At 33.4% G+C, this 16,871-nt stretch overlaps 1 protein-coding gene across 17 annotated transcripts in view; it reads left to right on the forward strand.

Moving 5' to 3' along the window:
• The window catches only part of LOC137616681 (CUGBP Elav-like family member 2), a 62,962-nt gene extending 48,547 nt beyond the window's left edge, over positions 1–14,415 (forward strand). For all 17 annotated transcript variants that reach the window (XM_068346613.1, XM_068346616.1, XM_068346614.1 and 14 more), the window contains 3 exons: positions 1,738–1,962; positions 8,220–8,350; positions 10,236–14,415. In XM_068346613.1, the coding sequence (XP_068202714.1) occupies positions 1,738–1,962; positions 8,220–8,347 (353 nt within the window). In that variant the 3' untranslated portion in view covers positions 8,348–8,350; positions 10,236–14,415. The remainder of the gene's footprint in view (positions 1–1,737; positions 1,963–8,219; positions 8,351–10,235) is intronic.
• The last annotated feature ends 2,456 nt before the right edge of the window (positions 14,416–16,871 follow it).

The raw sequence follows: 16,871 nt of genomic DNA on the forward strand, positions 1-16,871 counted from the left end.
TGGAGGAGAAAAATAAAGTATGGTAAAAGTAATTTTGAGACACTGTAATTGCAACATGAGCCCCCTTGTGCCACTATATTATTGATTCTACCCTTATCAAATAAAGAACCCAAAATAGGGAAAGAAATTCGAAGTGTTTCTATGTATTACTGTCCAATCCATAAGAAAACACACTTGTTCCTCAAACCTAACAGTAAAGTTCACAAAGGCCTTTGGAAGACTCATCCGAAATAATTTAATCTTGAGGTAGGCAATCTAAAATAAGATCAAGATGCTGATGACCTGTAAACCTCTTTTATAAAATCTACAAAGTTAAGAATTTCAAATATATTTCCCTTTGTCAATTTCTTTAGTCATTTATCTTGAAAAATCCGGAAAGATTTTCTTTTCACATCAACAGTGGGTTGAAGAGACTAAATATTCAATAACTAGGTTACGAAATTGATAGTTTTACATATCAAAATCCTTTTTAAGGGAACAAAGGTTTTCATACTATAGTGAAACTGAATTAAAAACCTTTGAGCTAGTAATTAGTAGACTATAAAAATTAGGTTAAACTATCGAATACAGTATAAATCATCATTAAGAGACAACCTAAGTTGAGCACACTCCAAAATCCAACCACTGTTCTGTAGTTGTGGATAGTGCTATTGCCTTTCTACCATGGTTTTCCAGTTTCTTGGGTTAGATTTCTCTTGCTTGAGGGTACGCCCAGGCACACTATTCTTTTTTTCCCCTTATATCCTTTCCTTACTGGGCTATTTTTCCCTGTTGGAGCCCTTGGGCTTACAGCAACCTGCTTTTTCTACTAGGGTTATAGCTTAGCAAGTATATAATGATGAAAATAATGAGCTACTCTTGGGAGCTATTCTTCTTCATTCAAGGGGTAACTGCTGTGGTAGTGTAATTGTTCAGTGTATACTTTCCTCTTGGTAAGGGTAGAAGAAACTCTAGCTATGGTAAGCAGCTCTTCTACGTCAAGTATACTCCAAAATCAAACCTCTGTTCTCTAGTTGTGGATAGTGTCATTGCCTTTCTACCCTGGTTTGCCAGGATCTTGATTTACAGTTCTCTTGCTTGAGGGTACACTCAGGCACACTATTCTATTTTTAGTCCTTATATCTTTTCCTTACTGGGCTATTTTCCCAGGTGGAGCTCTTGGGCTTTTTCAACTAGGGTTATAGCTCAGCAAAGTATATAATGATGATGATAATAATAAAAATAATAAGAGCCCATGCTGGCATAAGGCTTGCTTAATGAATGGAAATTAATTATTAGAGCACAATCTGGGTTCCTTTTGACTTAGGTATGGTATTGAAATTAACATCTCTTTATATATGCAGAATATACAGTAATTTTTTTTTCATTTCAAATGAAACCAACATGAGATTTTCCCAACCTTTTATATCCTTTTTTTTTCAAGTATTGAAACAGTTTACCACTTTTAATTTTCAACTTTGGTTTGCAATTCTCTCTTATTACCTTAAGATTAGAGAATTTTATTTTTTTAGTCTTAAAAGGTTACTGGTTCGCTGAACTCTTAAAGTTTTGTATTTCACATTGAAATTTTCATTTTCACATTAAGTTGGCTTGGTAATATTCAACATCTTTAACAGTATGCAAAGTCACATGTATAGTATTTCGTGGCCCAACAATTTCATGAAGTCATAAAAGTGTTCAGTCATTCTTCAAATTAAATTATTTTGCAGACAGCTGATGTTATTTGATTCTTTTCAGGATTTCCCAACAATGTAACTGCAGCGGCAGCAAGCTTAGGAGCAGCGGCTTCTTCCAATCCAGCTGGCAAGCAAATAGAAGGTCCTGATGGTGCCAATCTCTTTATATATCACCTACCACAAGAGTTTTCAGATCAAGAACTTGCCCAAGCATTTTGGCCTTTTGGTAAAGTTATCTCTGCAAAAGTATTCATTGATAAACAGACCAACCTCTCCAAATGCTTTGGTAAGTTTGATGAATGAGAGCATGATGGGTAAATTTTTATTATTTGAATGTTCACTTCTCAATTCTTTTGCTTATTGCACAAACTATTTGCTTCTAGATAAAAGTTACAGTCTGATGAATTATGAGTGCACACGTATGGTGTAAGATATACTTTAATACACTGCTTTGTTATTCTTTGGGTTTAGTCATAAATTGTTTTTAAATTTATGATTTGAACTAACTTCTCATTTCACAATGTTGTTGGTCCCTGTTAGTTGTGTTTTAGTTTTTGTGAAATAGAAAAATGCTCTATAATTTAAAGTGAAACGAGAAAAATTATAAATGTATGTTAATGTTGTTGCTTTAACTACTTTAATTTCCTACTGCTGAACTATAAATCAATGTGAACATATTATATTGCTAATCAGTCTAAAACCTTTTGAGGTTTGGCCACTTTCCATTTCTGGTTGTACCCCTTTTCATCTTTGTCGCTCAACGATAGTTCACTTTTAGTGGAGTTTGAAAGAGAAAATATTCATTTTGAATGAGCTTAATTTTTCCCAAATAGAATGTTAATTTTTTACTTTTATACTGGATGGTTAAGAAAATTTACTTACGAATAATTTTTACATTATTAAAATAGAAGGGTGAGTATTAAAGTAGTTATTTCTGCAGGTGATTTGAAGTACCGTACAGTTCTTAATATGGAGCAAATATATTATCTTTTTAGTTTTCATATACATTTGTAATTGATTCGAGTAATTGATATTTAAAGTGTCTTTAATGAAGTGACTAGTGGCCATGCATTACAATTGTACTGCTTTTTATATAAATTCTATATATACAGTATAGAATTTCTTATTTGACATTAAATAATTTTGATTATCAAGGCTAGTACCAGAGAACAAACAATAATGGGCACTGACACATTCATACTTCAACTGCTTAATCATGAATGAACCCTGTAAAACAGCTTTACTTGATATAAGCAATTTCATACGCCAAAATATGTATCAGCTGTAATTGAAACCTCCCACCAATAATAACCAATTCATTCCTCTATTTGTAGGGTATTCACTCATACGCTTCCTGTACACCAAAACATTGTTCACGCCATGTATCCAATCATTTCCAAGCCTTCCTGTCCTCCCTTATATCTTAAATTTCACTATTTTTACCAACCTATTATCCTCCTCCTTTCCACACAACAAGAAGCATTTCAAAACACTTATTTCAAATTACCTCTTTTCAGTATTATGTAGATGTCCTTCAGTTCATATTATTATTATCATCATTACTAGCCAAGCTACAACCGTGGTTGGAAAACCAGGATGGCAAAGGACCTCAACAGTGAAAAATAGCCCAGTAAGGAAAGGAATTAAGATGAAAATAAACTATATGAGAAGTATTGAACAATTAAAATTAATTTAATTACAGTACTGTACATTAACACAGCTCTTCCATATATAAACTATAAAAAGAGACTTACATCAGTCTTCAACCTAAAAACATTTGCTTCAAGTTTGAACTTTTGAAGTTCTACCGATTCAACTACCCAATTAGGGAGATCATTCCTCAACTTGGTCACAGCTGGAATAAAACTTCTAGAATACTGTGTAGTATTGAAAGCCTCATGATGGAGAAGGCCTGACTATTAGAATTAACTGCATGCCTAGTTTTATGAACAGAAGATCTGAATGTGAAGGATGATGAGAATTATGAAAAATCTTATGCAAAATGCATAACGATCTAATTGAATGATGGTGCCAGAGATAATATTTAGATCAGGAATAAGAAATTTAATAGACTTTAAGTTCCTGTCCAACAAATTAAGATGAGATTCAGCAGCTGAAGACCAGACAGGAGAACAATACTTGAACAAGGTGGAATGAAAGAATAAAAACACTTCTTCAGAATAGATTGATCACTGAAAATCTTAAAAGATTTTCTCAATAAGAAAATTTTATGTGGAATTGAAGAAGACGCCGATCTAATGTGTTTCTCAAAAGTAATTTCGCTGTCAAGAATCACACCTAAAATTTTAAGTCATACAGAGTTTATTATTATTACTAGCCAAGCTACACCCTTAATTGGAAAGTCAACAGGGAAAGCCCACTAGTGTGAAAAGGAAATAGAGAAGCTATTTCAAATAAACTATAAATCATACAAAAATATATTAGATCAGTAACATTGATAAATAGACAAGTAGTAAACTATATGAAACAAGAATTATGTCATTTTCAACAAATTTGAATTTATAATGTTCCACAGATTCACTCACCAGATTAGGAAGACTTATTCCAGAACCTGTGGAATAAAACATCTAAAACACAGTGTAGTATTGAGCCTTATGCTGGAGAAGGCAAGACTTTAATTTAACTGCCTGCTTATATAGTACTTTGTGCTGGATGTACAGACTGGGAAAATCTGAATGCAAAGGATCTTCAGATTTATGAAATATCATGCACAGAGAACTAAAGGAATGATCATCATCATCTTCGGCTTTCAAATCAATACTTCTCCATTCATAATCTACTTCACGCTTCATATTCCTCAGCCATGTAGGCCTGGGTCTTTAACTCTTCTAGTGTCTTGTGGTGGGAGCCCAGTTTTAAGTTTGGTGAATAATCTCTCTTGGAAAGTGCAAAGAGCATACTCAAACCATTTCTATCTACCCATCATCATGATATTTTTAATCCTGTCCTGCCACTTAACTCCCAATATTCTTCCGAGTGCTTTTTCTCAAATCTACAAAATCTGTTGGATATTGTTTCATTGTCATACCATGATTCATGTTAATACAGTAACACTGATATCACTAAACTGATATATAGCCTGATTTTTATATATAATTTCAGGCAATTTGATTCCCAAATTTTACTTGACCTAGCCATTGTCTGATTTGCATTTTTCATTCTTTCATTAAACTCCAATTATAAAGACCCCGTATTAGAGATCATACTTCAAGTACAGTATTTAAATGATTCCACTCATTAATCCTTTCTCCTTCCAATGATATTTCATCTTCCATTGCATATTTCGTTCTCATCATCTCTTTCTGTCTTCTATTTATCTCCCAACCTCATGTGATATTTCGTGCATTCTGGTAAGCAAGCTTTGTAAGTCCTGTGGTGTTTTGCTAATAAGGACAGCTAATTTACTGTTACCAATCCAGTCCAATCCTTCTCTTGTTCTATGCTTTACAAAATCCACGAGGAGGATAAACAACATAGGCGACAACACATTCCCTTGGAGTACTCCACTGTTCACTGGAAATCATTTAATAGGACTCCATTAACATTAATTTTGCACTTGCTATCCTCATGAACACAATCAAATTTACTTATTTAAGAGGAACTCCATAATAACACACTCCACAAAATTTGCCGGTGCACGGTATCAAACGCTTTTTGGTAGTGCATAAATGCCATAAAAAGTGGATTTTTATATTCAAGACACTGCTGTACAACATGTCTTGAAATGCAAATCTGGTCAGTACAATGTCTACCTTTTTTAAATCCTGCTTGTTCATCTGTTAGCTTTTCCTCAATCGTTCTCTCTAGTCTCCTTTGAATGAGTATACTATATATTTTCATGACAACTGACAAAAGTGTGATACCTCATTAATTATTGCAATCAGCGAGATCTTTTTTTTGCCATTTTCACTAACTCTCCTAGCTCCCATTCATCAGCATTTGTCTCCGTGCCACAAAGGAATGACAGTACCAGAAATTAATATCCAAGTCAGGGATAACAAAAAAAAAAGAAAAAATGACAAAAAAAAAAAAATTAAGAATATCCAACAAATTTAAATGAGAGTCTGCAGCTAAAGACCAGACAGGAAAAATATTCAAAACGATAGAATAAAAGAATTGAGACATTTCCTCAGAGTAGATTGATAAAAAACAATCATTCAATCTCCCAATGCATTTTTTTTTTTTTTTTGCAATTGAAAAAGACCAGATGTGTTTCTCAATTTTAAACTAATTGTGTCAACAGTTAGAGACATTGTTAATGAAAATATGTCTATGTAGAGAAGCCACTGTCTTTTACCTTACAATCATACTTTTATATTTGTTTGGGTTCAATTTCATCCCCTATGCTAATTTCTAAATAAATGGATTCTGCAACCATAAGTTTACATTCTGTATATAAATTGATGCAATAAGGTAGCATCATCTATGTATGTCACAAGCTTGTTTTCAATGCCAAATCACATGTGCAAATATGGGGTAAGTAATGAGCCTAGAACATTTCCTGATAAACACCAGATAGTGTACTACATTTTCCTATAATCTATTGTTCCCATCAACAACTCTCTGTTTATATTACATATAAATTCAATAATATATTAGCAGCTTTGACCTTTATTGTACCTAGGTAAATTGGATTGTCTGCAAACCTTTGTGCAAGGCGGGGTAAAAAAAAGTGATTGTATTCCTAAACATTAATTTTAACACTTAATCCTATATCAAGACATTAATCATCCCAGGAAGTAGCTCCTGATATCAAATACAAACTAGAAATAATGTAGTGGAGATAAATGATTCTATTAGATTACCATCAGAATAACTGTTTAAGCCTTAAGCTAATGTTAATTTAGATCCACTGATGAAATAGCTTCTCCACTAAAGGAAATTTGCAGTTTAGGAAATGAAGAATGATTTGTAAATAATTTGAATGCACAAAATTTTGACTGCTTGTCGTGTCTGTAATGTTTGAATATTTTTTCAATTTTATAAACACGGTTATTGCAGATATAAGTCGGATTTCTTCAAGAGGATAAAATTTACTATACTTGATCAATATTAGTATGTGGGGTTTTCATTTTATATTCGGAATCTTTGCGAAGGATCACAAAGGCGCGGTTTACAAAGCAGTATCTTAAAGCCTACAGAAAATACAAGCTTTAATATTTGTGTTTCCAAAGTCAAGATTTTGAAAATATTTCTTCTCAAAGAGCCTGATTTTCAAGACAAACAATGGAAACAAAGATATTTAGCTCGGTAATTTTATTATTTCGTTCCTGTCATTTATCAATGTTGATTTACATTTGATTATCCTAGAGACAAAAATCCTGATCAAGGACTTTTTTATATCCAAAGAATATTAGAATATTATCAAAACTTTCCAGATGACTACTGGGTGTAAAATGGTATTTGATTGAATGATGTTATGAAATTTATGACATAAAATTTAGGACAGAACCAAGGACTCTTTGAGATTATTGAGGTTATTGAATGCAGTCATAAATATTTAAATTGTTGAAAATATAAGTTAGAAATTACTTTAAGCACATTTATTCACTACGGCATACCATTCTTACATTTAAAGACCTAGAAAAATTTAATTTCAATGAAAAATATCCTGCTATTATCCAATTAGGGCATTCTGGTCTAATTTTCAAAGATGTATTTTTGCTTTTGATAAAAAATTTTTAAGCAGCACATCAGAATGTGTTCATTCACTATTTGGGTCTCTTCATATATGAATTGCAAGGGTGGCAGTCACAAGGGTTTGCTCAAGAAAAACCTTTTTAAGCAATGATACTGCCTTGTAATAAAGTGATCATGTACCAAAGATGGAAATTTTTATATATTATATCTTTCAAACTTTGAATTCTTTGTAACAAGCCAAATTGGTATATATATAGTACTGTATATGGAAATGAGATAATTTCTCTACACACATAATAAAAAATCATCATGTTGAATACACTAGTCCATGGTAAATAAAAAGATAATTCCTCTACACAAAGAAGAAAAAATATTTGTTGGACAGTCTATGGTAAACCTTTATGCAACAGGGTCGAGTGTATGCTTTTCATACATTTTTCTTTTAAAAATTAAACTTTTTTTGGTGGGACAAACATCATAAACATTACCTGTGCGAGTCACTGCCTTAATGAGCAGCGAAGATTGTGAAAACACCCAAAAACTTATAAAGGGTACACTAGAAATGGTTAAAAGTGCCTTCTTAATCTGTTAGTGGAGCATTGCTAAAACAATTAAAATTTGTATGAACTTGTAGTCATTTTGAACATTAATTACAAATAGAATTTGTCTTTCATATGTCAACATCTGAATGTATGACGATCAGGTACGAGAGTAAACACGTAAAGCTGGTTTATAGGCCCAGTTAATTGTGACGAGTTACTTACATGAGATTGTCTCTAATTTCTCCTTCATTGCTTTTGATTTCAGTTCAGTGTATAATAGCGGAGATATAAAATGAATCGGTATACCTTTTGATGTAACAGAAACTTTGTTTCATTTTAGGTTTTGTGTCCTATGACAATGCATTGGATGCTCAGCGGGCAATCCAGCACATGAATGGACAACAGATTGGTAACAAGCGCTTGAAGGTGCAGCTGAAGCGCTCTAAAACTGACTCCAAGCCATATTAACAGGTATTTTGTTTTGATTGAGCAATATACATCTGTTTTGGAAGGAAAACTATTTCCATTACTTACACATACAGTATTTTGAAGTTCTAATTTTACATTTCCTTATTTCAAGTACAGTATTTAAAAATACATCAGTATTTATATACAAATAAATAAATATATGTATCATGTCAGTTAGAGGCCTGGCAGCAGTACCTAAGACAATCTTTTGTAATGGAAATAGACAAACAATACTCATGATCAGGGATAATTTTTGGCCGCATATCAGGAAAATAAAAATTGTTGAAAGTCGTTGTGCCAGTATACGTAGTCTATTATTGTGTGCAAATATACGTCCTTTGGAGTCTTTCAGTAAAAGTAAATCAGAAAAAGTAAATGTGATGCTTTTAGTTTTGAATTATAGCACTGTACTGTATGCTAACTTTTGTGGGGGTTTCTTTTGTATACTGATGATGTTTCAACTCTCAACAGTGAGGCACTTAAATGTTGAAAATTGTAAGTGGTAAACAGTTATGAGAATGTCTTAATTAAGTGTATTTTATTCTTTCTCAAAATATTGAGCAACTGTTGTATGTAAACCCAATAAAAAATAAAAATGTCAAATTAATTTTAAGAGTATCATAGTTTCTGTAAATGTGCATAAATTTGCATATTTTATGATCACTTGTAGTACATATCCATACCCATACCTCATAACTGTTTGCAAGTCTTGCAAGAGACTACAGAATATATGTTCATCTGTAGTTAATGTTCAGACTGCTCAAAGGCTCTGTGATACCTCTAGTGTTGTGAATACAGTAAAATTCTTACCATCACTTCAGATTAAAACCATTTACACAAAATAATTTATGATTTCTCATTATTCATTTTATTTTATTTTTAATCTTTTTATAATTACTGAAGTGAAGTGATGACTAGAGTTGCAGCTGTTATGTTTTATCAGTAAAAGTTGCCACTAACTTTTTCAATCTGTTGTGTTGTGGCATTAAGGTTGCCTTGTATACTGTAATTAACTACATACCGACTGTTGAATATAATGGCCTTTACAATTAATGAACACTAAAAAATTAGGAGACTAAGCTGGTAGATTGCAGTGACTTAAACATGTTACAAGATAAATTGTACAATGCCTTAAAAGAGAATTTTCTTTGGGAGCTTCCATATTTTAGGAACCTTTTCCATTCCATGTTTCTGAGGTGAATTGAAGGACAATTACTGCCATAAAGTTTTGACAAAACCATTAAATATTGTGTCCTACATGAGACGTGTTTATACGTTTATATTTCTTAAATATAAATCCTATCCTTGTATTATGAATTTCCCCCAAATATGCCTTTAGTTTTCAACTTCATGACCACTAATGGAGCTTCCGACTAACATTTACTTCGTGTAATGAAAAATTGGTACAATAAATGAACTGTTTTTAAACCTGATGATTAGTTCATGCAGTCTCGATATTATTACTGAAATGTTTCATTATTGTCATGGTAGTTTTAATTGCAAATAGTTTGTTTTGTTGCTTAAAATTTTAGCCATAATTTTTACACTGTTTGTTATGATGAATTGTCCACATGGATTTGTTTTTAAACCTTGAAAGGAATGTCTAGGACTTTTGTGTTTGTGATTCTCTGAAAGTAAATCTACTTAGTCCTTTTTTTTTTTACTCATTAATGTACTGTATTTTGTTTGCTGTGCATGCTTTAAGGTCACTGGACACGTATGTGATACATTTTCTGCTAGTCATGCTAGTCATAGGAAACATTCCAGCTGAATTCTCACCAGGAGATGGTTGCAGGAGTACAGATTTCATGTTGCATGGATCCTTATACAAGTTTGGTTTTGTGCAATGACTTATACGTGTTTTTCTTTTTTTCCGTTGGCGACCTAGCTGCCATGTTGTGCTGTTCTGCCCCGTGCCCCGTATTGCCTGCCGTCCGTATAACAGTGTCTACGTCCTTCTCCCATCTTCGTAGCACGTCTCATGCGTACGTATGTATACGTATGTGTATGCCATGTGGTTGTATACACTGTGCAGCTGCTGTAAAATCACTCAAGCTAGCAGAAAACTATACTAACCTGTCATCAAACCTATCATCATAAAAAATATCAGAGCTGTAACTGGACTCACAGCAGTGCTCGTCTTAAAACACATTTATTGTCTCTTGACAACCTCACCAAAAAAAATAAAAGCTAATACTGCTTTTTTGTACAAATGAAAAATTTATAAGATTAAATGCATTTTTAGTAGATGTTTACTTAGGGGTAAATAAAAAAATGTATACTGTCTTTTTATCATCTTATACCAAGTTCATTACATAAGAGATGGATTAAATTCATACCTATGTAAAAAGATTTAATTGTCCAACATTAATATCTTCGATATTGGTGAGTGAACACATTTTAGAAATATAATGGTAGCTTTACTTGCACAGATTATTTTTATCTTTTGAAAGAACTGATTTAATTTAGAATTTAATTTTCTATGGAAAGAAAAATTATTTTGAATGGTCGCTAACCAAGTTTTTAGTAGAAGCTGTAGCTACATTTAAATGGCAGCTTTGCAATTTCTTACATTTAAAACAAAAGAAGAGATCATTAGATGACAACTCATGTACTTATGTGCCATGGCTCCTTAAAACAAAACACACTAGATGGTATATTGTGTTTTCAATATATATATATACATATATATATACATATATATAAATATATTACTTGATACATGTTTTGTAAATGTGCTATTAAATTTGGAATGCATGCTTATATACATATTCACATATTGTCTTGTACTTTCATGTATTGCACAAAAACATAAAAACATGATTTTATTAGTACAGTACAAAAGTTTAAGGCTTTTGTATAGTGATGTAGTGATTCAAGGTCATATTTTTATAGCAATCATGCATTGCTTTCTAAAGACATGATTTATGTCAAGTCTTCAAGAACTAGATGTAGAATGACAAATCTTCCAGTCATTTCATCTCTTGTCTAAAAAACACGTGTAGGTGTAAGAACATTGAAGAACTTTTTTTCAAGCTTTTTTTTTGTCTTCTGAAACAAACCTATGATTTAACTGGCCTTAAGGCATACGTAGAGTGTCTAGTATTGAATTAGGCCTGTGATATAGTTACTAACAGAATTAGTAAAATTATTATTTTTAACTATGTATATACATATATATCTATATATATTGTAAAATTCTTTATTTGTTCTTATGCCACACATTTATGACGAGAGCTTATATGATACCTCGATAAGTCAGGGGTAAGTGGTCAAAATGGATAGTAGCCAAGTAGTGGTCACGTTGGGCAAAGACATTAACTAGTCTAAAGAGTTTCAAAGTGAGGGAATAAAGAGGTTGTTTCTTCTTTAACTATAATGCTATTATCATTTGGTAATCAATTTTACCCGTTCCAATTTGTAGAACTGGGCATTTCAGTTCAAGTGGGAAGTATACCTCTAAAATTAATTCTCAAGTTACAGAACCCATGCTTTCAGGAAGAAGAGTAAAATTTCCAAATGCTCTTCATCATTCAGTCACATGATAAACTCCTGTAATTTAACAAAGACAAATGATAATGCACAAATTAAACATAAATCTTGCCATGCTCCTGTTGGAGATCTATATAGGTAAAAACTTTTCCTTTGTGTCAAACAAATGAGAAGCAGAGGCTTGTTACTCACAAAGACATAAGGTAGCAGGTCAGTGTGATTTCAGATAGGTATTTATATATCTGTCTGACTCATAGCTCTAAGCTAACCAAAGACTGAAAATGTGTTTGTCTATGTTTGTCGTACCCAAGCCATGGTATTGAGGGGTCTGCAAGCCCAGTAAACCTTGTCACCGCTACGTCTGTTTGCTGAAAATGGAGTTATACATGTTATTTATTATAAAAAAAAAAAGAAAATGAGTATGTTAATGTTATTCAGTGTCTCCTGTCAATATTTCAGTTTCGGGAAAGGGGGGGATATTCCATTTTAAATGTAAACCTAATTATTCACTCGCCAAAAGGTCAATGCCATCTCTGTGCCTTTATTTTTCATTGCTTTTAATACTTACATTGCAGCTATGAAAAAAAGTCACTTCAGTTCCGTATCAGTCTTTTTTAAGAGACACTAGTTGATGCCATGTTACATTATAGGAGAGCTTTCATGTGTTGGTGGATGTGCTATTTAATATGTAGTTGTGTTAAAAGATATATATATAGAGGTAGGTATAGAGGGAAGTTATTGATTTTTTTGATTGTTTATTTTTTTTTTCATTAGTGTTGTATTCAGCAGTAAATATGGTAAAATATATTGATATATAAACCTATATATTTAGTGTATCAAATGTGTTCTGTTGGGTTTGTTACTAAGAATCAGTATGTATGCATGTAGTCATTAGTCGTTTGGTTTCTTTATTTTTCAATGAGTTCACAGGTTTTGTCAATTGATCTTTGTTGTCATTGTAAACCTGTTACCTTTGTAAACTCCAGTATTGTGGTTTGTGTTTTTCTGGTGTGCCTCACCATTATTGATTTATGTGAGATTTGGGGTTATTGGAGTTTACCTAAGACATTTTAACAATTGCCAAAAAAATTCTTTTTTTTTTTTTGCACTTTTAAGTTAGTTGTATATGAGTTTTCTGGTGAATATGTTTCCTATTCCACTTACATGGTTAGGTGTCTTACTATGTATGGTCCTATTTCTTTTGTGTGTCATATTCTTCTGCTTTTGTTAACTTGCCGCATGTTTAAAGGATTTTGAAGAAGGGGAAGTGATTTACATTTAGTGTTATGTGTAGGTTACGTTTGTATATGTACTTAAATACCTTTAAGTAAGTAATCAAATGGCTGAGTTAACTTCAAAGTTTTGCCTTTGAAATTTTTGCAAGGTTCATGGATCCTAAAAGTATTCTTTGATACTTTGATATTTTGAGTACTTCATAAGTGAAGCTCTAGTGCATTGCACAAATACAGTAGCGATGGATTTTTAATTTTATTTTGAAAATGCTGTGTAATGCTTCCCCTTCAAGAGAAAGTGTTAACTCACGACCATTTTTCAGTGGTTACCGTTAAGCTACCTGTACTCAGGAAGAAGACTAATACAGTCGTTGTCCTGTCCCTATTAACCAGAGGACTAACATTCAGAGGAGATATGTGATTATTAAGTCATTGCCACACCAATATGTGTATTTGTTCATGTCATGCAAAGTTCTTCCATTGTGAAATTTTGTCAATGGAAACTTTGTTCACATCTTATATAAAACTTCATGCTGGATGCCAAAAGCATGGCCCCTCCCCCCACCCCATTTCAGGCTCTGATAATATACTGTGATTCAAGACCATTGAATGTGCATATTGTGTAGATGTTTTGCTTTGTATGAATGTAAAATAACCAAATAAAAAGTATATTGGCAGTGTGCTTATACCGCATCAAGATGCAGAAATGTTGCAAAACAAAATTTAAAAAGCATTGGATATTGTATGAACTAGGTAAAGTCTCATTTTCAGGGTAAATAAATTCAACTAAAGGGATTTGATTTTTGTTTACCTTTTCTAACTCCTCATGTTGTGAATTGGTTGTGTAGGGCTTTTGATATATATATATGTTCAGTGCCTGTTTGGGGAAACAATAGAAGTGTATTGTCTGCTTGCACATACATTGAATGTAATATGACAGTTGTGGCCTATGTAAAAACAACTTATTGAGAGAAAACTATGTGTTTTTCCTTAAGTGTTTCCTTTAGAAGCCAGTTACTAAGGCTTAACTAAACTCATGATCTTGTGTTAAAAGTGGAAGTTTTGACAACAGATATGTGAACTTCATCTTGAAACGATAGTTTGTAAATAAAGTTTTTTTTTTTTTAGTAAATTTCCAAGCAAGTATCTGGTATGAATTACTTCCATTTTACTTATACAAGAACGTGCCTGTTGAAGCTAATTCTGTTTGGATGTATTGTTGTGCGAGGGGACAATACCTGTCATGTGAGTAGTTGTAATTTTCTACTTCCAAGCAGCCAACCTGTAATTTTGTAATGAAATGTACAATGATAGCAGCAGAAGAATAAAGTATTTTCAAAGGAAGAGTTTATTTACTTATTCACCTTATGTTTGTGTGTCATGTTTTAAATTAAATTTCTGTATTTGTGGAATGCATATGAATTTTAACCCTTTTACCCCCAAAGGACGTACTGGTACGTTTCACAAAAGCCATTCCTTTACCCCCATGGACGTACCGGGACGTCCTTGCAAAAAAATGCTATAAAGAATATTTTTTTCATATTTTTGATAATTTTTTGAGCAATTTAAAAAAAATATACTGCAAAATGTGCTGGGAAAAAAATAACCCCATGGGGGTTAAGGGTTGGAAATTTCCAAATAGCCTGGGGGTAAAAGGGTTAACTAGGTTTATAGTGCTTGACTCACAGCTGCTATTGGATGGAACTCTGCGGTTTAGTCAAGCTAGTGTGAAAAAAATTTTAGGACTTGAAATTTCATTCATATGAGAATTGGCTTCTGGTTTTTTTCTTGATAGGAGGGCATTCCATAGTTTTGAGAAATTATTTGGTCAAATATCTTAGTATGAAGAATTATGAAATGCAGTCTCAAACCACAGTAGATAAGAGATTGAAGTTCACTCAAGAACAAGTCCAGACCCCTGGGATACTTAAGTTAGCCCGCCTGACCTGATTCTTATTCTCATCTACAAAGGTAAGTACATAGACTGGCTTGCATCTTGTGTACTGTTCAACATGGCTAATCACCTCAACAAAGTGAGAATTTTTTTTTTTTTTTTTTAAATATTTTACTGAACCTCCCCTGCTGTTCATATTTTCTTTTTTTTAAACTCCTGGAGGTTATCCTAGCCTGCCAGTTTTTATTGTTCTTCATCTACTCAGGGTGACCCATTTCCTCCCGGTAAGGGAAATCGACTGGGCAGGTCATCACTAGGGTTAGTAAAGAAGGCTTTGTTAGTGGTCTGACTCACTCGCTCTCCAATTATGCCATCTGTATTTTGATAGGTCTGTCTCAAGTTCTTTCAGGGTCATGAAGATCATCTGTGATTTCAAATGTCGTCTTGTTTCGCGATGGTTGTAGAGTGGTTGCCAGGGATCATTTGCTTGTTTGGTCTTTTCCTTTCTAGCTATCGTATCTTGACGAATGTCAAGTGATGCTATGCTGGCTAGTCTGTACAAAGCTTATAGGGGTGTTACTCTCAATTTACCAGTAATTAATTGGCAGACTTAACTGAGCTCAGCATTCACTCTTTTAGCATGGCTTGATCTTCCCACATATGAGAACAATATTCTGCAATAAAGTAACTTATTGTTAAGACTCTTTGCTTTTAAAGTTTTAGTATTAGCTCCCCACTTCTTGGATGCTAATTTGCTGAGGAGGTGATTTCTGGTGGGCCCTTTTTCCTTGAGGTTTTTGACATACTCCTTGAAAGTCTGTGTTCTATCAAGGATGACATGAAGATAGACTGGTTTTGTAGTTCTTCATTTTTCCATTTTAATTTCAGTTTTTTGTATGCCTGGTGCCTGGTAAGATGGAATGAGCATACCCGAGGTATTATGGGGTTTGCCTTAATATGATATTTTCATAATAAAATAAATTTTTGAATATACTTACCCGCTGGTTATATAAAAGAGCTGAAGTCCCTGACGCCAGGGCAGAAATTCAAATCTCGCGCTATCGAAGATACGCCAGGTGTACCAACCGCACCCTAGCGGTAGAACAGGTGGAACTACACACCAACTCCAGTTCTTCCATGCCTCATAGCCATACCATAGGTAGTCTCTAGAGGGGAGGAGGGTGGGTGTTAAATTTATATAACCAGCGGGTAAGTATATTCAAAAATTTATTTTATTATGAAAATATCATTTTTAAATATAGAACTTACCCGCTGGTTATATAAAAGAGCTGATTGACACCCCTTGGTGGCGGGTCAAAGACAGCTACATATAGAAAATTCACTTAAGGGTTACATACAATAAACTTAAGCAGTTCTCACCTGATAAGGAAGCTGACAACAATGATACTCTGCCTCATTTCGTCCGCTATCCTTAAGAGATCCAGTAATCCACTTGGGCTGAAAATCTCTAGGAGCTGTCAAACGGTACAACCACCTATAACATGACAGAACCTCAACCAATACCCTTGTTCCGGGTGCACTCAAGGAACAAATTGACCACCTAACCAAATCAAAGATTGCGGAAGACTGACGCCCAATCTCCACAAACAACCATAACAAACGAGTTCCAAGAGATAGAAAAGGGGTATTAGGAAAAAAGGGAACGTAGTGGTAGATCATTCACCTACTATCGCATTAGCCGCTATAAAAGGACCCAACGTAAAAAAGTCCTCATAGCGAGTCTGAACATTCTTCAAATAATGGGATGCAAAAACAGACTTACTTCTCCAAAATGTTGTATCCATCAGACTTTGCAGAGAACGGTTCTGTTTAAAGGCCACTGAAGTCGCTACCGCTCTGACTTCATGTGTCTTGACTTTGAGGAGCCTCTGATCCGACTCATCAC

The sequence above is a fragment of the Palaemon carinicauda genome, chromosome 22, assembly GCF_036898095.1.
Source record: "Palaemon carinicauda isolate YSFRI2023 chromosome 22, ASM3689809v2, whole genome shotgun sequence".
NCBI classification, from domain to species: Eukaryota; Metazoa; Arthropoda; class Malacostraca; order Decapoda; family Palaemonidae; genus Palaemon; species Palaemon carinicauda.